The 23,050-nt window shown below is 41.7% G+C and overlaps 1 protein-coding gene and 1 long non-coding RNA gene across 9 annotated transcripts in view; one reads left to right on the top strand and one right to left on the bottom strand.

Annotated features, from left to right (window-relative positions):
• thrb (thyroid hormone receptor beta) overlaps nt 1–23,050 on the top strand; it is a 44,538-nt gene that overhangs the window by 13,292 nt on the left and 8,196 nt on the right. For 4 of the 8 annotated variants that reach the window (XM_062445709.1, XM_062445708.1, XM_062445715.1 and 1 more), the window contains exons 2-5: nt 7,888–7,955; nt 14,938–14,990; nt 15,246–15,314; nt 15,904–15,954. In XM_062445709.1, coding sequence (XP_062301693.1) covers nt 15,308–15,314; nt 15,904–15,954 — 58 coding nt within the window. In that variant the 5' untranslated portion in view covers nt 7,888–7,955; nt 14,938–14,990; nt 15,246–15,307. Of the gene's footprint in view, nt 1–1,620; nt 1,804–7,887; nt 7,956–14,937; nt 14,991–15,175; nt 15,315–15,683; nt 15,761–15,903; nt 15,955–23,050 lie in introns of those variants that run through there. The other 4 variants (XM_062445710.1, XM_062445711.1, XM_062445712.1 and 1 more) reach the window with 4 other exon arrangements.
• On the bottom strand, nt 1,285–15,536 carry LOC134006728 (uncharacterized). The gene is made up of 3 exons (XR_009927966.1): nt 15,163–15,536; nt 2,036–2,252; nt 1,285–1,517 (listed from the first exon to the last, which is right to left on the bottom strand). It is a non-coding gene; the product is annotated as an uncharacterized LOC134006728 (long non-coding RNA).

A 23,050-nucleotide genomic window follows, 5' to 3' on the forward strand; every position in this document is an offset into this window, starting at 1 on the left:
AGGGAGAGGGGCAGAGCATAGGAAACATGGGGCAAGGGGAGAGAGGGAGAGGGGCAGAGCACAGGGAACATGGGACATCAGCAGGCCCAACAACATGAGGCATCTCAGCACAGTGTGTCCTGGCTGGCAGAAAGTACCAATTGGGCCAGATGAAACCGAGCCCTGTCTGCTTCGCTGCTGTTGTGGAAGCATGCTGCTCTCTTCCTCTATGGCATGGCCTAGATTCACCAAATTGGATGCACTCACTTAGACCAACTGCATGTTATTTTTAAGGTTGCCTTTTTTTAAACATTCCAACGTTTTGAACGATCGCTAAATCCCAAACATTTATAGAGATTTTCTCTGGGTTCCTCAGGGAGGGGTTAGGACTCATTATTTTTGAGGTTGCCGTCTCCGCTAGCGCTCTTCCGCAGGGACAGCACAGCACAGGGGGGAAATGACAGGCTGCTGATTATCCTCACATATAATCTCAGTCTCATTTTACTGCATTAGAAGTTGCCCCGAACCAGAAACGCTCCTTGTAAATTCTGACCCTGAGATGTCTCTGAAGACATAACCCTGAACCATGATGGCAAACCCCCAGTAGGAGACTGCCTGGGTGCATGCCTTGTTTGCACAACTTATTTATTGATACATGTTTGTATATCTGGGGCCAGTAAAGGTTTACTTACTGCACATGTTCAACAAGTAAGAAGTGTTGTAGGATTTAATTATTGCCGGTGCGGTATTAATACGGGATTACATCTGAGATGTGGGTAAAGGTAAGTGTACATGAGCTGAAACATAAGCTCCTTAGTTAAATAAACGATAAAAGGAACTAGTCTCGCAGTGCTGGCTCTGGAGTACTCTTAGTGGACAGGGAACATGTTCCTGATGTTAAAGGAACGTTTATTTGGATTCCTGTCCAGCTATGGTTGTACTCTGATTCGGCCTGTTTGAGATCACTGGAGTGGAATGTCAACAGTGACCCTGCTGGTCATTTCACATGTGATTATTGTTTGATTCTCCTTTTGTTTGCTTTGGAGAAAGGGGACTGGAAAATACTCAGCACAGATATTTAGAGTCTTCTCTGACCTTGCAATGTTCTCTGACCTGCAGGGTATTGGGAAAACAACTGTGATCCTCAGTTTGAGTATAGCAAGTAAGACTATTATACATTTGATACAGTTTATCAAATGTATAATATAATATGTGCCTGTTATCATACATATTGTCGAAATTAAAGCATATATGAGAGCAAAACAGTCATTTTTATAGTTTTTTTTTTACATATCTAGCTTCCAATTTAGGCTAGCATTGCACAATTTTCCTTATTAAACACACATTGTTCTAGATTTGAGTAGACAAAAAACTTCATCCACAAACTCCCCCCTCTTTTTTTCTCGTGCTGGCCAGTGCCAAGGGTTGTCTAAAAAACAAAAACTCGAGTAAAAAAGAGTAGATTGTAGATACAGTACATGGAAAAAACATTTTGGCGTCGCCCAAAAAAATGTGTTCTGCTCCAAAAGTTGGATTTCCTTCAAGCACAAGAGAGACAGAGGAGAAGAGGGGGGGGGAGGGCTGAGAAGGAGGGGTGAACGAAGTAGTGTGTGAATGAGGGAGATAGACAAGCATCTTGTTAAAGTGTTCTTCTGAGCGCTTAGGTCCCGAAGGCGACAGCATCACACTCCAACCACGCAGACCCGGGCCAGACAAGTCATTTGGCGGGCGAGAGGGTAAAATGGAACAGGCTGTCTTTTCCTTTAAGCTAAACCATGGCGCAGGAAGCTTTCTAATAACATGGTAGAGTTCATTGCTTTTAACGTGAGTATTTCTATTCTGGTTTCATGGTCTTAATTTCTGCCTCTGGATTTTTGGGACCAGTTTCCACCATCTATTTTCCCTTGAAATGTAGCTGTAGAAATGCCTATAAATGTAGAACTTTCATGTTTTTATTGTTGTCTGACCTCAACAGCCTTGATGATGTCAACAATAGTGTGTGTAAACATGTTTGGGTTCTCTTCAAGAATATAATGTTTTGGAATAAAATACTCACTTGTCTTCCATGTACAGCATTGGTAAGTAAGCCTTTTTCACGTTCATGGTGTCTGGTTTATGTTGTTCAAGTTGTCTGTTCTTGAACAAAAAGTACCAAAGGAAGCCACATGGTAAAAGTGTACAAGCCCCAGTGTTGATTGAGAGCCAGCGGCATGATGGGAATCAGCTTTGGATCTCTTTCCTACAGCTCAGAAGGCCCCTCTGTGTACAAAGAGCTGCAAAAAGAATGCAGAGTGAAAGACAGGCATTCAAAGTTAAACACAAAACACAATATTTATGCTTCTAATTGGTATGATTATTTTGTTTTATTTCATTTGGGTGTCTCCTAGCAGCTACAGGGACTCTCGGGAAAACAATGGATCTGTGTATTGGCTACTTCAGTGCTGGGTGTCTGTCATACAGGTTGGGGCTGTGTCTGTCTTGGGTTTCATGTCTGTCTGAGGCCAAGATTTAGAGTCAAACATGCTCTATCTCTTGTAACATATAATATAGAGATAGCGCTTCCATTCCTTTGCCTAGCTTCATGCTTACATACTTAACATCATTAAAGTTTCTCAAACGTTAGTTAGGTTATATGTGTGACAGACCCCAGGTGTTGGTTTTTGTGGCATGTGGCAGTGTATTGCACTCTAAACGCCAGTGCTGTGTGGGTGGTTCCAAGTCGTAACAATTTGCTAGCTGCCATGAAGCCAAACCTCAGGATGCATCCATCACAGCTGTGCTCATCTTGCTCTGGTGTGAAGTGAACAGTCCTCGGTGGATGCTAGAGTGCTCCTCAAGCAGAGTCAACACTGGAACAGAATTATTACCGAGCCGCAAATAGAATAATTTCCCTTTGTTGTCTGTTCATTTAGTTTGTTATTGGTCAGGCCAATTGGCCATCTCCAGCTCCCCTGTATTGATGTGCTGATCAGCTGGGCTTAACTGGGTTGACAGCTGCTTTGTTTGTGCTCTGTCCCATCCCATGAGCACCATGTGCCCTTCATGTTCCTGTGTTGTGAATGTGTATGGCAGCACCATAGTTTGTCCCTGGAGTCACAGGAATGCTGGCTTGACTATGATATTATAAAGGTTCATGACACGGGTCTGTCAAGCTGTCTGTACTTGCAAAACGCAAGGGGTCACGAGAGCGCAAAGTTACGCTTTTACTGTATCTCTACTGTCTGACTTGAGCTATCCCACTTCATTCATTTGTAATGTTACCAAGCTAGTGACAAACCTGTTAATCATTGGTAAATACTTTTCACACAAACATAATGGACTCATTGGTTAGACCTAGGTTCACTGTTTTGAGGTACACAGGCCTACTTGTGTTTCTCTACTTGGAAACCGTCTACTGAAAACTTTGGATTTGAAGTGGATCTAATCCAGCTCTTTCCTCTCTTGCATTGCTGGCCTTGTAGTCCAGGCTTGACTAATGTACTGTACTGAGGGACAGTGAAATCATTATCCAATGGGTTGGTGGGTCCAGCTGTGAGGAGGAGATGAATCTGGAACTCTCACTTGAATCATGAGCCAGAGACAGAACTGTCAGCTTGCCAAATCTTTATGGTTCCAGAATTCAAAGAATTCAGCCAGTGGTTTAGGACTGATGTGACATCAGATTGTTGATTATTTTTTTCCATGTAGGTGGAACTCTGGCAGTCCAGAGAGAGAGAGATAGAGACAGTGTACTCTGTACTGTAGCTATGACTGTTGTTGTTGTTTTGCATAAGATTGGCAAGCTTCCAAGCCAGCTAGCGTTCAGCTAACATAGTGTCCAGTTTTTTCTTCAATAGACAAATACGGGTTGGTTATAGAGAGAATCCTATGGTGCCAGATTTCGCTGACCTATTTGCAATTTGGCAGCTGGTTGCATTCTCTCTTTTGAGACTTATGTAAAGGAGCGGTTTTAAGTTCTCCGTTTTTCAGCATGTGACTTGTCTCAGCCATTGGAGTTGAAGTGAACCTCTCTAGCTCTGCAGGGCCACGCTTGCAATAGTAATTCTTTCATGTATAATGTTTCTGAGTGATAGTATGTTTTTATTTGGTTGCATTCTTAGTTTTTTCTCACTTAGGATCTGAGTACTTCCTGTGCATCTGCCAAGAAACGTCCCCTTCGCCACTGGCCCTGCCGCGGCCCGCCTTGGGGGCCTTGGCCTGCCCCTCTGACTGTCTGTCTGGCCTGCCGTTTGTCTGCCTGTCTGTCTGCTTAACTGGCTGGCTGTCAGCCCTGTCTGTATGCCGGTCTGTCTGTCTGCTTAACTGGCTGGCTGTCAGCCCTGTCTGTATGCCGGTCTGTCTGTCTGCCTGTCTATCTGCTCAACTGGCTGGTTGTCTGCCCTGCTCATGTGGCTGTCTGCCTGTCTGTCAGTCCCACTGTCTGCCTGTCTGTCTTTCCAGGTGAACCTCTCCCTCATACTGTTCACAATTGTCTGTGGAGCTCAGGTGTGTGGTGTGTACCTAACGGAATTGAAAACACAGGCCGCCCATGGTCTTAGACTGTCTGAATTTTGTCACTGTTTATGTACTTGGCTGTTAGGCTGTAACCCTCAGAAAATCATGGAAAATCATATGCGTTGTGTATTTTTGGACTTGTTAAAATAGACTGGTTAGGTTTTTATTTGTTTATATTACTTGAATTGTTTTTATTACATTTTGATTGAAGGAATGTATGAATATTGAATCATTCAAAGAGTATCGGTTGCAAAAATGGCCATTTATATATCCGTAGTTTCACTGGTTGATTGCCCTTTAAACGAATGCTCTTAAATGAATGCTCTTTAAACAATTCGCTCTCTGAAACTCCCCTTATTTGTATGACAGTGATGACACATCGGGCGGGGCTTAGTGTTGTGAGAGGCAGACGGGGCATCAGGGGGTTGTACTGTTCTGCTGTAGTTAGCAGCTTCGGATGTTGGGTAACTGCAACCTTGCCAGTATGAGCCTGACACCTGGTGACATACGCTGTGTCTGAATACCTTCCCTACAGGGGTCCCTAGGTCTGGTGGACACTGGAGACAGGTCTTCAAAGACACACTTTCTCGGCGTTGCACAACCACACACACACACACACATTCGAGAAACACACAGTGGCAGCTCCATCATTATGATTTTAAGGAGTAGTCTGTGTCAGTTGCATGCAAAGAACTGGCCCAGGCACAGAGGCGTTGGGTGCCAGACAGTGTTTTGAGAGGGGATTGTGTGGGGGGGAATAGTTGGCACAATAGACAAGGTCAACCACAACAATGCCGTGGGTCAGCCACATGTGACATGACCATGGCATTCGCGGTCACACCCCTGCAATGAAGAGGGCCAATATCTCAGGAGTACACTAGACAGTACACTAGTAACTAGTGACTAGCCTACAGAAAGGCTGATGTCTGAGTTGACCAAATAACTCATGTTGGCGTACACATAAATGTGGATAGGTCCCATGAAACCAAATGGGAAGCATGTGATTGGCCAGAATTAGCACTGTGTCAAACACAACCGGATGATACGGAGAACAGCCAGCCTTGACTTTTTCCTTCCAGTGCTGCTAGGACGGCACCATGTGAAGGCTAAATGCAGAACCACCTGCTTTGTTACAGATGTGCAAAGAGAGGATGTCGTGATGTACAAACCAAGAAACCTGCTGACGCTGGCAGATTTCATTTCTCTATCGCCCCCCCCAACCCCCCCTTTTCCGGCAGTCCACCCCCTCCCCCCCCCCCACACTCACACACACACACATCCTAAAAGGCCCTGCGCGTGTCCTGAGTTGTCCTCTACTACCCAGCATGCAGTGCAGTGATCTGATGTCAGAGCTGGATGGGTGCACAGTGGTGATGAGGGAGAGGGAGGGTTGGATTGGGGGTGGGCTGGCAGACGGTCTGATGAGGATGCTGCCCTTTTTTCTCGTCCCCCCCCTCCCACCACCACCACCAACCTACCCTGTTGCCGCCGGTTTGAAAATGAATCTTTCTCCCCTTCTGTCTGAAATTGTGTTGATGTGGATGAAAAGGTAAAAAAAAAAATAAGAAGACTATCCTAGATGTTGCAGAGCAGTGTTTCAGAGATTGTGTTGTCCTCATCTGACCCACTCTCACAGCACTGGCAAACAGAGTGGCATGGAAGGGAGGGGGAGAGGGAGGGTTGGAGCGAGCGAGCGAGGAGGGAGGGATGGATGAGTGTGTGGGCGGGATGAGGGGAAAACGGGATCATGCCTTTTAGACGATTCTCTTCGCTTTCTTCTGTCCAATGCCCCCGTGTAGGGTGTACTCCACACATGACTGCTTCTCCCAGCACTTTCTCTTGAGATCATTTCTGGAGCTTAGCGTCATAGGTTCCTCGACATATACGCCTCGTCAACCTCCCCCTCCCACTGCACACACACACACACACATCGTCAATCAGGACAAACATCAAATCAAACATCAAACATCATTTATCCAACTGCTTTACAATAGGTTAAATGCTACTTTATACCGTGCGAGCATGTACACAGGGTAAAACACTACATCCCATGTTGTGAAATGTCACCCAATGGAAATTCAACTCGGAGGTAGAGAATCAATCAAAAATGAATTAAAAAAACGCAGCCCACCTCCTGTAACTTAGCTGAAGTGTTGTAGTGTCTACAGTGACTGGTTTTCCTTTTATTTTCTCTGGGTGTCATTTTTCAAGCAGCCATTTTGTATCGCATCAGACAAATGTAAGCATGCTCTGCTGTTGAGATCTGCGGGGTAACAAGGCGGAGACAGACTAGCTGTGTCTGATTTATATAACCATAACACCACTCACATCTGGGGCAGAAAAAGGGACCAGCTCTCTGGATCAGACCTGCAGACACAAGGCATGTTTGGCATTCAATCACTGGCCTGAAGCATAGACACACCCTGCTCGACAAAGGCATTAAGACATGAAATCCGGGAAGTTATTTCCCCCTGCCTGTTATGAGATAGGATCAGGACACTTACTTTGGTGTCCTTTCATGTTATATTTTACAAGTTTGTCCCTACTGGTGCCTTTTGCATGGGTTGGCATGACCAGCACCACAAAAGCTGGCTTTTTAGAGGATTTTTTGAATATGGGTCAAGATGTTCTCAGATTGTCCTCAGACTAGGACAAATTTGTTTTCCCTTTGTTTGGTCATTAGCTCCTTGTATTGGTGAATTTCACTGTTGCATTCATTAAGATTACTTGCTCTTTGAGAAATAAATGTTTCACTACAAACATGGCCTATATTCCTGACTAATAACAAAAGTTTCTCTTTCTCTCTGTCACTTTGTCTTTCTTACCCATACATTTTTATCTGGCACTCCCTCTGCATATCTTATTTGCAATACTTTATACTTAAGTGAGGGAGAGAAAGAGGAAGAGATGAGGGAAAGGGAGACATAAGGAAGAATGAACACCCCCATTAGTCTTGTTGTTTAGTCTCATTACAAGTAATTACTGTTTGTCCATGAGCAATTTACTAGTCTGACCTGCCTCAGAATTGATGGTTGAAACAAATACTTTCCTTTTCTCTCTGTTGTACTTGCTCACATATAAACATGGACGTTCATCATTAGGCTTGCCTTGTGCAGCAAGAAAAGGTTTAGAGATAGCTGTAAAACAGAAGGAAACTGTTGAAAGGGCTATTAGATCCTCTTTTCTGGTGAAGTATTTAATTGTTGCCAGAGGTCAACGTGAGCAGAGAAGCTGCTTTGAATGTCTTTTATTTGAAAACTGCAAATTTTCCATCTATCTATCTATGTTTTGAGATTTTACAGCTTGATGACGTGCCGCATGCCACATGTTTTCACCCTGGGACTGACGCATTTCGAGATGCTGGTGTGACAGATTTGGTTCATTAATACTGACAGGAACCTCTTCTTGTTGCAGGTTTGCGTCCGGAGGGAGCTTTATGGCGCCTCGAACCTGCCTGCTGTGAGACTTCACAGCTCCCTCCAGTAAGAATGGCCCTTTGTTACTCAAATTCACACAGCCTGTGTCCAGCACCTCACATCATACCCTACTCTGCCAAAAAAAAAAATAGTCGAGGAGAGCAAAGCATATTAGAGTACAAATAGAACAGATCACAGTAGAGTAGACGGCAGTGGATTACACCATAGCACAGTAGAACAAGAGTAGAGCATCGTGGAGTAGAGCTTAGTAGAGTATAGAAGAACATTGTAGAGTCATGCATTGTGGAGCAAAGCTGGACAGAGCATAGAGTAGAGCTACTAAAATGTATCCCCTTTACTGGCCCCTGTACACACAAATACTTACACAGACACACAAACCGACGTGCCCAGGCATGCAGACTCACACAGACACTCCAGAAAAGAAAGTCCACAGAAACACACACCTTATTACTTACTGTCACACAACATTGATTACATATATCCATTTCTGCTAGTTAGTCTTCCTCTAAATGTAATTAGAGCCAGGCTTGGGTAATAGCAGAGCATAAATCTGTCTGTGGTTTATGCTGTTAGAAAGAAGAATGTTTTTTAGGTGATAGTGTTGAATTTGTGGAAGATCAGACGGGTCGATATAAACTAATGACAGAACTGGCTGGCTCCCTAGATTTGAGCCTCTAAAAAACTAGTCAAGCAGATTCCTTCTACAGACGTTGCTTTGGTAGCTTCATGGAAAACGTTCTCTTGGCTTGGTCAATAGCTTGGCTCCTAGTATGTTATTATTTTTTCTGGGTCATTTAGATAAGATTAGGTCATTTAGATAGCGGTCAGGTTCATCACAACTCATGATTCAAGGCCTAAATCTATCTCACAAGAGATATCATCTTATGAATTCTGCAAAGCACAACAGGAACATTGAATGTGGGCTTTTACAAAACAAAAAAGCACTGCCTCTATATCTCCAATGAGATTTTCGGATGCGGCTATGTCTAGATGTTGGCTGAGCAACTAAATGTAATGTGATAAGGGTAGGACAGTCTACTCTACAAAGTCAAATCGTTGATTTTTTCATCAGCTGAATTATTTTTGATGAAAACACCATCTGCCACCATACGGTGATCTCTGTTGCCATGATGATGTGTCCTTACTAAACTGTGCGTTTGATCCAACTCTGTATATTAAGTGTCAGAGAACGATTTCAGCCCAGTAGATCATATTTGTAAGATGGAGCTCGACTCTTATCAAAAGGACATCTGAAAACAGGGTGCACAGAGGGCAGGCCTCCGAGAGTGAAAACATAACCACCGGTTGGCACGGTATCGTAGATGCGTCATGCATTGTGACATTTCCACAAGCTGAGTATGTTGGAGAGTGTGAAGGCTGTGAAAAGTGGGCAACCTCACCTAAAAATAACATGTTCACCCAGTGTGTCTTATTGACTTGTGAACGTAGTCCAGAGTGAGCATGTGTGAGTTCATGTGAGATCTGTGGCGTGTTTCCACTGTTTGCTAATTGGTTGATTTCCACAGAATTATGCATTCAACTTTCAGAAGTGTCGTATTTATTCATTGAGCCGGAATAGAGTACCACAAACAACCAGTGCATTGTCTTAAATGTGCTCCTGAAAAAAAGCTTTTGATTCTCGTGCTGTTCTATTGTCCTAAACATCCTTTTATGTTTGCAAAAGCCTTCCATAGGGTGGAAGCGATGGACAAATATTCCAGTTGACATCTAAAACTGCTCTGGGGGGGTTCTTAGTGTCTCTGCATCCTGATGGGTAGAGTTCATTGGTAGAGCATTGGACTGTAGATCAAGAGGTCCCAGGTTCAAATGTCACTATATTCCTTTGGATAGGGGCGTCTGCTAAATGATTACATTATTATTATTATTAATAATGATATTATTATCATTATTATTATTATCTGGAGATATTTATAGCCCAGTTTCCCAGGCGTGGATTAAGCCTAGTCCTAGCCTAAAACCGTTTTTCAATGGAAATCTTCATAGAATGTTTCTCTCGCTTTTAGGACCAGTTGTAATCCATGTCTGGGGAACTGGGTGTGTCTGGGTGGGCCTTAGTGTCTATAGTGTAATGTTAATCGAGCAAGTAAGAATATTCTGTCATCATTTTTAAACCCACTGTGCTGAAGCTTCATCCTACGTAGGGTTACCAACAAGCTCACCAAGAAGAGCCCATGCACACACCATCTCAGTGGTGTGTTCTACCTCCAAACATCTTGTGACTTCTTGGATTTCTCATTTATAATGCATTAGCTAACCTGGCATAGACCTGGCACAGGAGAACCCTTGTGTTCTCTGCTGCGTTCCACGGGGACTGGGGAAGGTCAAGGTAAAGTTCTGGCCTGTAAATAATGCAGCAGTTCCATACTTGATCGTTCTATAGAGCTTCGCTGATATCTTTTTATTAAGTCAAGTTCTTTCCCCCTAAAGGTCTTCTCCATTAAGAGTTCAAACAAGACTGTGTGAGACAGTTAGTGCACTTTTCTACAGGCAAGAGTGAAAAAAGAGGGGCTTATTGGAGTGAGTGCAATTCAACCCATTATGTTGTGGGCTCTATTCTGAACATTAGGCTGTATTGTGGTCCAATAATGCTGTGTGTTTGGCAAATACAGTTAGGTCCATAAATATTTGGACATTGACACAATTTTCATCATTTTGTCTCTGTATACCACCACAATGTATTTGAAATGAAACAATCAAGATGTGCTTTAAGTGCAGACTTTCAGCTTCAATTTCATGGTATTTACATCCAAATCAGGTGAACGGTGTAGGAATTACAACACATTTTATATGTGCCCCCCCCCTTTTTAAGGGACCAAAAATAATTGGACAAACTAACATAATCATAAATCTAATTGTCACTTTTAATACTTGGTTGCAAATCCTTTGCAGTCAGCAAAGGATGGGTTCCAGACTTCAGGCTGGAACCCATAGACATCACCAGACGCTGGGTTTCGTCCCTGGTGATGCTCTGCCAGGCCTCTACTGCAACTGTCTTCAGTTCCTGCTTGTTCTTGGGGCATTTTCCCTTCAGTTTTGTCTTTAGCAAGTGAAATGCATGCTCAATTGGATTTAGGTCAGGTGATTGACTTGGCCATTGCAGAACATTCCACTTTTTTGCCTTAAAAAACTCTTTGGTTGCTTTCGCAGTATGCTTCGGGTCATTGTCCATCTGCACTGTGAAGCGCCGTCCTATGAGTTCTGAAGCATTTGGCTGAATCTGAGCAGATAATATTGCCAGAAACACTTCAGAATTCATCCTACTGCTTTTGTCAGCAGTCACATCATCGATAAATACAAGGGAACCAGTTCCATTGGCAGCCATACATGCCCACGCCATAACACTACCTCCACCATGCTTCACTGATGAGGTGGTATGCTTTGGATCATGAGCAGTTCCTTCCCTTCTCCATACTCTTCTCTTCCCATCATTCAGGTACAAGTTGATCTTGGTCTCATCTGTCCATAGGATGTTGTTCCAGAACTGTACAGGGTCTTTTAGATGTTTTTTGGCAAACTCTAATCTGGTCTTCCTGTTTTTGAGACTCACCAATGGTTTACATCTTGTGGTGAACCCTCTGTATTTACTCTGGTGAAGTCTTCTCTTAATTTTTGATTTTGACACAGATATGCCTACCTCCTGGAGAGTGTTCTTGATCTGGCCAACTGTTGTGAAGGGGTTTTTCTTCACCAGGGAAAGAATTCTTCTGTCATCCACCACAGTTGTTTTCCGTGGTCTTCCGGGTCTTTTGGTGTTGCTGAGCTCTCCAGTGCGTTCTTTCTTTTTAAGAATGTACCAAACAGTTGATTTGGCCACACCTAATGTTTTTGCTATCTCTCTGATAGGTTTGTTTTGATTTTTCGGCTTAACGATGGCTTGCTTCACTGATGGTGACAGCTCTTTGGACTTCATATTGAGAGTTGACAGCAACAGATTCCAAACACAAATACCATACTTGAAATGAACTCTAGACCTTTTATCTGCTCCTTGTCAATGAAATAACGAACTCCCATGAGGGAATAACATACACCTGGCCATGGAACAGCTGAGCAGCCAATTGTCCAATTACTTTTGGTCCCTTAAAAAGGGGGGGCCACATATAAAATGTATTGTAATTCCTACACCGTTCACCTGATTTGGATGTAAATACCCTGAAATTAAAGCTGAAAGTCTGCACTTAAAGCACATCTTGATTGTTTCATTTGTGGTGGTATACAGAGCCAAAATGATGAAAATTGTGTCAATGTCCAAATATTTATGGACCTAACTGTAGGTCAGATCTCTACTGGTGTAACGGCTTGTTTGTAGAACAGCTTCTCTAGTTGACTGGCACAAGGGATTGAGTGCCTAGTACCATTCTTAATTCCAGTAAAAACGGTAATTGTCTGTATTAGGTTTTGCTTTATGTTGAACTTAACATTCAGGTTTTTACTTCCTGATATGTCCATGAGAGATGTGTTCACTACTTTGGGCTTCATAGTTAGGATGTAAGTTGTGTTGAGATAAATAACTGCTCTTTAACTGAATATGAAGGATGTGGTTAGTACTCTCTGGTAGAAGAGGAAATACACCTTGGCTGTCTTTCAGAGCACCCCTCCTCTTCTGAACCCAGCACACTGTGTGCTTTTCTGTGTGTGTGTGATATAGTATTGCCTTACGCAACTGGACCTTTCCTTGGTGTTAGAGGGTGGGGCGCAGTGGAACGTTTTGAAGTCAGCGTTGAACCAGGCAGCGGAACAGGAAGTTGGCTCTGGACAAAGGCAGGGGAAGTGTGTGTCTGAAGAGGGTTAGGGGGGGGGCTGTCAGGAAGCAGGGGGTCTGAGAGGACGAGGGTAAGTATGGATGCGCTAACGAGAGCGTAGGCCTGAACGTGTCTGTACTCACAGGCAGCATCAGGACAGCCCGAGATGATTCGGCTGCTTTCCAGCACCATTGTTTACTGTAGCTTGCTGTCGTCATCGAAGCTCGCCCCCCCCCGTGAAGACATTTCCAAATGAGTTCATCTTTATTTGCCCCAGGCTCCTTCAGAAAAAAATCTTACATGAAAGTAATCTTGTGTCTCAGCGAGGAGAGGAGCGTGACTACACACGGTACGTGATCTTGAACAGCCCTTTTCCCTCCACCCAGCGAGGCTGTACCATTCAGCGGAGCAGACCCAAAGATACACAAAGCCTCTTGGTATATTACCTGCCCTCTTCCCGGCTCCCTCAAAGTAAAACACGGATTTTGAAGTGTAGAATGACACACCAATCTGCCTAACCCTGTCCTTTGTTAAATGGAGTTTGACAACATTTCTGCACCCCCTCTCCCCTTTCCGCCTCCTCTCTCACTGTCTAGATCTGGATCAAGTGTATTTACTCTCCAGCCAACAGTTCTCTGATCTTATCTGTTACTCATACACGTGTAAAGGTTTTAAAACGGATTTACTTACAGGACACAGTCTTTAATAGTGTCATTCAGTAAAGAGTTTAATGGCGACTCCTGTATCAACAACTACTTGTATCATTCTAATTTGGGCTATCATTTGAATTTTGGGATATGAACACCACATTTGTTTATCTATTGCATCAGGAACAGATTCTTAATTTTGTTAGCCATAAATTCCCATGATTAATGCCTTATGCAAGAGCAGCGTAACTGTTTGCTGGCTCGCCACTTTGAAGGAGCTCTGACATGAGCGTTGCACCCCAAAAAATGTATTACTCAATAACTGTCATTTAGGAATGGTGTAGGCCTATATCATGTGGAACAGATGCTGGGTCACATGGACAAGACGTCTCAAAAAAGAAGAGAAAGCACAGTTTAGAAATGAGGCTCTTTGTGTTAAGAGATGTTTTCAATGCTCCTCTCTTGTTCCCTCTCTGGAACTGAAGGGTGACTTCAAGCATCACTAAGTGAATTTAGTTTGTTCCGTAATGTGCTGAGATGAAAAATGGAAATTCACCAAAGCGCTCAAACCAAGCGATTTCTCTCTAAAACAAAAATGTTGTGGACAGGGAGAACTTTGCACACTGGCCCAGATTGAACAGTGGTTGACATCAATCTGATTGTTGGAGATTTTAAAAAGTTTCACAAAGTATATGTTGCAGTTGTGTATGTAACCGACGACATCCCATATTTGTCTCGCTGTTCCCAAGGTTAAAATGAGTGAGATTGTTCATAGACCCTTTAAATATGACAGTGCAGTTCTAGGGATGCAAGCTCATTCATTTAGCAACCATTTTGGTGAGATTTTTAAACTTGTTTCTTTTTAACTCTGCGTCCTTGAGCTGCGGGGCTAGGATGTGGGCCTTCCCAGCTGTCAGTACTTAGCAGGCCAATATGCATTTATTCCCATCATATATTTCAAACAAGCTGTAGAGGGTAGTAAGTGGACGTTTCAAGGGCAGTAAGACAAGTCTAAAAAAGAGCTAAAAAACGTGGCATGGCTCCAGGTTATGCTGTTGAGAAACCAAAAACAAACATGGAGTCTTTAACCTGCTATGAGTTTGGATTTGATTGTTCCTGCCATTTGCTCAATTTTCGGCTTGGTGTGACACTTCTAGTGATCTCATTCGTTTAGGAATAATATAATTCTCCTGCAGGTAAATGTGATATATACATGATATAGGCCTACACCATTCCTAAATTACAGTTATTGAGTAATATATTTTTGTAAAGCACATTTACTTGTGAGGCAAATACAGTGAACGAATTGTCACCCTGCAAAGTATCACAGATAACATAGAAATATACTGGCTTGTAAAGTAACAATTGTAAGTTTAGAGCAAAATGGCTTTTTGGTTCTCTTTTTTGCCGTATGAAAGGCTATTCCATTCACGGCCACTAGGTGTCCTTGTCAACATATTTTATAGCCAAATCCTCAGAATTTACCCCATCCTGCTGGAGTGAACACAACATCATAAACTGTTACGTTATCTTCCCACTGATACTCACTACACAATCCACAAAAACATGTACATGGAAGGAAGTTGTGTAGATAATGAAAACATTCTCTATCTTTTCCAGGCTAACATGTTTTAAATATCCCCTCTCTGGACAGCGAAATTCAGCACACAGAGGTGAGGAAATTTGTCATATATTTACCTATGTGTAATTCTTCAGCATTACACATGGTGCTGTCCGCCTTTTATATCAACAAGCTTTAGTTTTCCTTTTATTTGTTATTGTTCTCTTTACACAGGCCATGTCAAAAGTGTATGTCAAAAAAGCTGCGCTATTAAAGTACTTTACATGATCGTTGCAGTGAACATCTCTTCTTGCTCCCTTCCGCTCCCTTCCTTGTTGAATCCTTCCCGTCTCCCGCGTCTCCACAGACCGGTATCCCCATGTCTGTGGATACTCAGAGGATGAAGCGTAGACCTTAAACCCCAGCAGTATGTCAGGTAAGCATCCTTTGGGGCCTTCATGTGTCACCTACTAACAGACCTGGCAGATTCATGAATAATATTAAAGATGGCTCAGGAAATAACACATTTACTTTCAAGTTGTTTTTAAGTTAATTCAATTGACTTGAGGTCTCTCAAGTCAAAAGAGTCCCAAAAAATGTCTCTTTTGACAGTGACAAGTACTGTCAAGTTTTGATGTTTGGCATATATTCTTCAGCAGCTGACGGATACCAGACTGACTGTGACTGGAATGGGTTCAGTAATTGACACACAGCCAGCGCTTGTACAGTATTGTTTTACCGACAGCAGTTCTGTATGTACTGCATGCAGTAACGAAGTCAACAACAGCCCACAGTCAGAAACCCTGCTCTTTTATACCAGCTCTCTAACTCCATGTGATGTCTCCATGTGTGTATTATTATCAAAATGATCATTTTGTCCATGTGAGTTTAATTGCCTGGACAATTGCAATGATGACGTGTTGTTGTGAACATTGAAAGAGATTCAACTGATGTCATGTGATTCTATTATGAAGTATGTTACCCAGAAGATCGTTTTTTTTTAAGTGCCTCTCTGTTCATTTTAGACCAAGCAGACAATTGCACCCAGCACTGGAAACATGAGGTCATGCAAAATGGTAATATTCACCCTTCCTCTTAATTTCACTGTTTCTTAACTCAGGTTTGGGCTTTACACTAAAAGTGTGTTGATGTGGGATGGAAGGAGGATTTGGCCTGTTTGAAATACACATCAGGATTATCATTATTCTCAGGGAGGGTGGCAATTCTGTTGAATGATTTGTCCCGACAGTTGAACGAGTTGTGTCTTGGACATGTCAACTTTTGAACACATGATACTTGCTGCAAGCTATTTTTACCACCCTATTTGAATAACTCATATCTGTGTCACTTTATGAATGTGCAGGGTCGTGTCTCTATGCAGATATTAAAACCCTATCGTTCTCACACGCAATCATTGAGCCCCATCCTCTCTGTTTATCAGTATCTCTATGTACATATATGGGCATGGTCACACAAGGTCCTTCTCTTTCTTTTTCTCTTTTTGTTGTTCTTAGTTTTGTTTGTCTTTACGCACGCACACAATACTACAACTGTTTGCTTGTTTTTTTTACTGTAACTGCCAAATGTTGGACTTTTTTGGGGGCCTCATTCCTCATAACCCTAACCCTAAACCCTAACCCTAACCCTAAAGATAATTCCTCTCAATCAACAAAAAACACATCTTAAAGAGTGTATTTGAGGTGAAGGTGTAATCATGTGACATTGATTTTCCGTTTCAGTGGGTGGGATTTAATCCATGGATGGGTCAAGGGCACATGGGTTACATTTTAGTCAAAGGCAAATCTGTCCCCCCACTTTTCGTAAAGAAAATAATATTTAAATGCCACATGCTAAGTTAAATAAAAAAAACTGTCCCACCCACATTTGAAAACAAACCTACACCACTGCATTGGGGTGGTTTTTGACCAGATATGAACTGGTAATCCGTTTTTTCAAGATACTGCATGAGAATGTTATGTTTTTAGTCTTTATCAACCTGTATTGTGGCATAAAGGAATAAACTCAAAAGTGTATATTTTGCCACTTTCACACTGTAGTCAAGAAACTTGTATGATGTGCAACAGTGCAAGATACAGTTTACTACCATCACCCGAATGATATAACTGTCTTGCATGTTTTTATATGGAGGAGAGATGGAAAGATTACATTTAGCCTACATTTACATATAGCAATTCCGTTGCAAAATCTTTGTCCCGGGTTTTAGCGCCATCTTGAAGCTCAATAGGCACAATAACACTCATACTTACGATTGCTAATTTGCTCCATCTCACAACAGATTTAAGAGGATTATGATGGCAGCACATTCCAAGAAGTGTCATTATGTCTTAGTATCTTTAGTGTATGGGGGGGGGGGGGGATGTCTGAGGGGGGGGGGGGGGATGTCTGAAAGTGACTAATTGTGAGTCAACTATTTTGCAGTTATTTGAATGGACAGTCTTTAACAGATGCTTGGCAATGTAACAATTCTATTGTCTGACTTGTAATTTGGTTAGGATTAATCCGTTTCACCCTGCCCATCCAACCAACGATTTTGACATGTCCAGTCGGGTTTGGTGGAGTCGTGGAAAGTCTGACCAATGTCCTGTTTTCCAACAAACGGCAACATTCTGAGATTGTGTTCCATTGACCATTATAAATAGGTTTTCAAGGTAGTCAGGGTCTACCTGGCCTTTTTACACGTATTTGAGCATCCAAGTAACTTTGTGAGGTTTCTATGATAGGCCTACATACATTTGTATTTTGTTTCTAACAAACACACAACACATGTATGCCATCATATTTCATTTATTATGTGAAGCACTACACATGCAGTGTTCGCATTTAAGCTGATCAGCGACGATCTTACTTTGCAATATGTGGTGTCATTACGAGGCTGTGATATCTTGGTAAATATGGCTATTGCCTCGAGACAACCCCAAATACGTGTTTAGTAGCCTACAGTAGTGTCAACGGTAACAAGTTGTTTCAGAAGAAGCCAAAACAAAATGTTGCCTGAAGTCCTTCGTAGTTAATACATCTGATCTGTGACTGAATAGCTGAAACACCTACAGTTAGGTCCATAAATATTTGGACATTGACACAATTTTCATCATTTTGGCTCTGTATACCACCACAATGGATTTGAAATGAAACAATCAAGATGTGCTTTAAGTGCAGACTTTCAGCTTTAATTTCAGGGTATTTACATCCAAATCAGGTGAACGGTGTAGGAATTACAATACATTTTATATGTGGCCCCCCCCTTCACGTTTTCGTGACGTTAGTGACGTCAATAAATAAAACGTTTAGCGGCCGTGTAGCGGCCATTAAAATAGACATTTGGGATTTAATTTTCAAAACATGCCCCAGCAAATAGATACCAAAATTCAATTTGAAAGGACTCAAATTTGAAAATGAAAATGCATTTCCAGAAATGCAAAATGAACGAAAAAGCATTCTGAGCGGCGCAGCAGAGTGACGTCAGTAGCCGCTCTTCTTCAGCTCCCTGCTGACCGAGCTACCCATCTTGTTCGGTAGGGGGCGGTGTGCACATCTGCATTGCATTACATTGCAAATGTGCCGGGAAATTGTTTGAAATGCCGGGTCTTTAGAGCAGGGAATCAGATAAAGCACTCCTATGTGTTCATGCTTCAGTTTTTGTGTTTCAGTAATACTAATGAGGGATTTAGCTATTATATATGATAGTTAATGATATGATATGAAAGTACCACCTTTCATTAGAGATAACAAATATGAAAAAGAATACCTTTTTATCCTAAGTATTTGACCTTGGTTACAAAGGGTAATTTTGGAGTCTCCAAAAGGCCCTTTTAGAAAACTCCTGGATGTACTCTTATAAAAACATGTGTCAAATATGAATATATTGTGGTATTATGTTTGACTTTTGATTTGAATTGGGTTAGGCTTCAAGCTGTGGTCCAATTCTGTCTTCCAGCTAATACATACCACCTCTAGGCCTCTTCAGGCCTCAGTTTTCAAAACAAAATATAGGCGGAAATAGAAACTTTCACTTTCCTTGTGTTCAAGCTTATATTACTCAACACCAGTAGGACTGACAGGGGGTCCTGACAACAGGGGAAATAACTTCAGAGTGTCACCTTTCAAAGCAGACCATTTACATGCATGTGCTCCAAATGGTTCAAGAAGAGCTTTCAATTTACTTTGGGTATGCTGTTTAGGCGTTTTCAGGCAAATTTAACAGGATTCCTAATTAACAGATGCGAAACGAATGTTCTGCTACAGGTAGTCACGCGCATAGATATATATAAAGATATATATATCTATGGTCACGCGTGTTTTCGTGACGTTAGTGACGTAGTGACGTTAGTAATGTCAGTGACTGGCTAGCAAGTTAGCCACGGTTAGCTTCACTTTTCGCCACAAAAACGTAATTTGAACTTAAACCATCCAACGGAACGTAAAAATACAACCAACGCAATCGATACCAAGACGAACCTTTTGACACCGCCGTTGTGTATGTAGTCCAAATATTGAGGGATCCTTAGGGGCGCGAAAATAAACAATAATAATAATAATAATATATGTGAGAGAACAAAGGTTGTGCTCTTGCCGAAGGCAAGCACACCCAATAATGTATATTGCATATTACGCACTTTGGAATATTAATTCCTGTAACTACAGGATCAAAACATCTGATCACCGGAAAGTCACTGAAAACACAGTAATATACCTGTGATGGTATCAAAGACATTGACACAACCACTAAAAGCCATAATAAGATTGGTCTTTAAGTCACGGGTGTCTCCTGGGGACTATTATTTTCCCCTGAGATCACCCTGATCTTTAAGGGGAAGATGCCCCAAGCCACTGTCCTCCTCAGGTAACTCCTTGTAGCTGGGGACATCTGGCTCAGGCCATCATGTCATTCCAGGCCCTGTCCCAGGCTAGAGAGATTTCTGCCTTCTGAAAACTGAACATGACCGGCTTTGAACCCCCAAGACCTTAAGTGATCAATCAAGCAGGGAATAAATATGTGGCAAAAGCCTTCATCAGGTCTAAATGGGAGGGAATGGCTCAGAGTGAGGCAGAATGCTGTATTCTACACGGGGAAACTAGATAAAGGAGAGCCAGCAACTGATGCTTTGTTAAACGAGGGATGATTATAAGGGCCAGGCTAAAAGTCCATATAAGGAACCAATATAGTATTATAGGCATCGGATCCATTGACCTGCTTGATCGTAGACAAGATATTTCCCCATGGATCAAGATTGGAATTTTATTAGGGATTGGCACCTTTGGTTAAAAACCTTTCAACATTTGAAATAATATTTTGAACATTGACAGAGTGACCTCAACAAAAAAGACCCCGCTTTGGGTGAGTTTACATTTATAGGGGTCAAGAGGGGGATGTTTGCTTTTTTGGATATAAGTGATTTTTGTGTTTAAGACCAAATGCATAATTTTTGTTCTAAAGCATTGCATGAATTAATAGTACTGTGAGATAATTAGCAACTTGATATGTCGAGCATATCAAGTTGCATATCAAGATGGTGTTTGTAGACACTATTTAGAATCTAGTGGTAAGCCAGGCAGTAAAGACTGAGTTTGGCATCATTGTTTGAATTGGAAATAAGAGTTAAGTAATTAATTGACCTGTCAGGCACGTTGACTCATAAATCTCCTGACACAAATAGTATCTTGGATATACATTTGATCAAATTGGATGAAACATATTTGCGCAAAGGAGGGAGTTTGAGAATATATTTTCGTTCACAAAGACCTGACCATCCTTAATGATTACTTGTATACAAATATAAAGGCAACGAGGGTTGAGAGAAGGAAGACACATCTGGACTCATCTTTTTAAATGTATTTTTTCATTGTAAGCAAAACAGTTGTAAAATATTACTTAGTTGTATTGAAAGGAAGTCAGAAATGCGCAAGTGGCTTAATGAATGTACAATACAATATAAAGATAAAGAAGGGAGGATGTGGCAACGCAGATATTCTGACACCAGGCCAATTTAAAAGAACAGATTGCACAGTATTAACTTTGAGATGTTGTGTCTGATGTATACTAAGAGACAGTTTGTCTCTTAAATCCTCCAAGGCTACAACAACCAGATTAGATTATGGTGAGGACATCACCTCATTTTAAAAGTTAAACTGGTATCAGGAGCCCTTTACAAGCAGATTTGCCTCAAACGGCCTTGCTATTAACAGCTGCTCCGTGTTGATCGTGTTACTGTCTTATCCACAGTGTCTGATCTGGTAGAATACTTTTGTGTGAGGCCACCTTTTGCTAATATACCGAATTCCAAATACCCATTTGAAATTGACCGCAACATATTTATAAAAGCAATGCATCGCTCTGTGGTATATCTCAGTTTATTTGTCGAAACAGATGTTGGTACCTACACATATCTAAACCATGTCAGGTACAAGCTTCATAAAAGGCCCTGCATCTAGGTTTAGTATATACAGACTATTTGTACTTTAATCCTGAAACATAATAGATACATTTAAATTAGTTTTTGTTTTTTTAAACTCTCCCATATGGCTTATCCTATGAATCATCATCAATATGGCAGAAGAAAGATTAACAGAAAATGTTTAACATTTTAACAGATTAGACAATTTAGTCAAATGTATTCTAGTAGGCTAGTTGTACAATTTTAAGTGTTGTCAGTGTATTTTAAACTAATTTTAAACTTTTTAAACTAGTTCACACTTAGTTAACTATAGTATCACATGTTTAATACTTTAGTGTTGTTAACCAGTCTGATACAATAGTAGTTAGGTGCTGTTGCTGACATGGTGAGCTATGTTGATATCAGGTTGAAAAAAGTATTCGTAATAGTAATTAGTTGTGTTGTCCAGGTGTAATGTATCATTTCTTTTAAATGTGCTTTTATTCACAATTAGGTTGGTAGTTTCATTAAAAACATCTGGTTATGCACCTTACACAGACCTTATACTTCACTCATGAAGTTGTAATAAAATATTGCATCTTACAAAAGATACATTTACATTTAAAGATACATACTTAGAATAATGCAAAAAGCTTTGAGTTTGAGAACTTGCTTGCTTTGTTATCTTGAATGGAGAGACCACAGGAAGTCTTACATTGTCATATCTTTCTTACATGGTGGTGGGATATTACTACAGTAAAGATCCATATTGTAATGTCAAATAAAAAGACCTTAAGGATATAATTAGGTGCTTGGACTAGGTTCACAGCCAGACCGCCAAATATTGATTACTGCACTGTCCAGACTGTTGTAAGTACCTCAATCTTCCCCAAAACGTTTTAGGGATTGATTTTCTATTCTTTCCTCATTATATTTGCTTGGGCGACACTTTAGATGGCAGTAAGGTACATTACGCAAAAGCTTTAATCTATGACATCGCCTTTGTCTGTTCCACTTCTAGGATTGGCAGTGTCAGATTAGAACCTCACAGTACATCCTCATAAATCTCTTTCTCAATTCGACGGTGTGGTGGCGGGTGGAGCAGTAACTAGGGGTGGGCCGAGGACTCACTATATAAGGGTCCATTCTCCAACATAAGGGCTGCCTCTGTAAACCCAAGTTTCTTTGTATTGAACGTTTTATTTATATTTTACTTTGAAGCATTTTACAGCATCGATTTAGCCTTTTGTTAACGCCTAACCTTAATTCCAAAGTGTTGAAGATTTTTTTGGGTTGAATAGTTCTGGAAGTCCCATTTTATTTAGCCTTTCTTTACCTTTTTTATGTGGGTGCCTTTCGCATAACTTTGCGTAATGAATTACTCCATGTCTGACATGTATGAGATGCCCCATGGCGGAGGGGGGGGATACTCGGTTCCCGGTGGGGGAGAGTACTGTATGTACGGAGGTGAGGGGCCAGGGTTCAGTCACTGTGAGCCCCAGACAATGCACCATCCACCCTGCATGGAGTCGGCTTGGCCACCTAGCCAGCCATACAGCTGCTCTTATCAAGGGGGGGGGGCTGTGTTCAAAAGTGAGTTCTGCAGCATGGAGATCCCCGTCAGTCACTACCACCAGCCTGACTACTTTTCTGAAAACAAGCCTGACTTCTCCCACATGCAATGGATTCAAGGGCCACACAAGAAAGGTACGGCTGGCCAATAGTTTGATATTCGAGGTCGAGATGCACTTAGATGCAATGTTTGATGGCATGTCTCATT

Source organism: Osmerus eperlanus, chromosome 20 (assembly GCF_963692335.1).
Source record: "Osmerus eperlanus chromosome 20, fOsmEpe2.1, whole genome shotgun sequence".
NCBI classification, from domain to species: Eukaryota; Metazoa; Chordata; class Actinopteri; order Osmeriformes; family Osmeridae; genus Osmerus; species Osmerus eperlanus.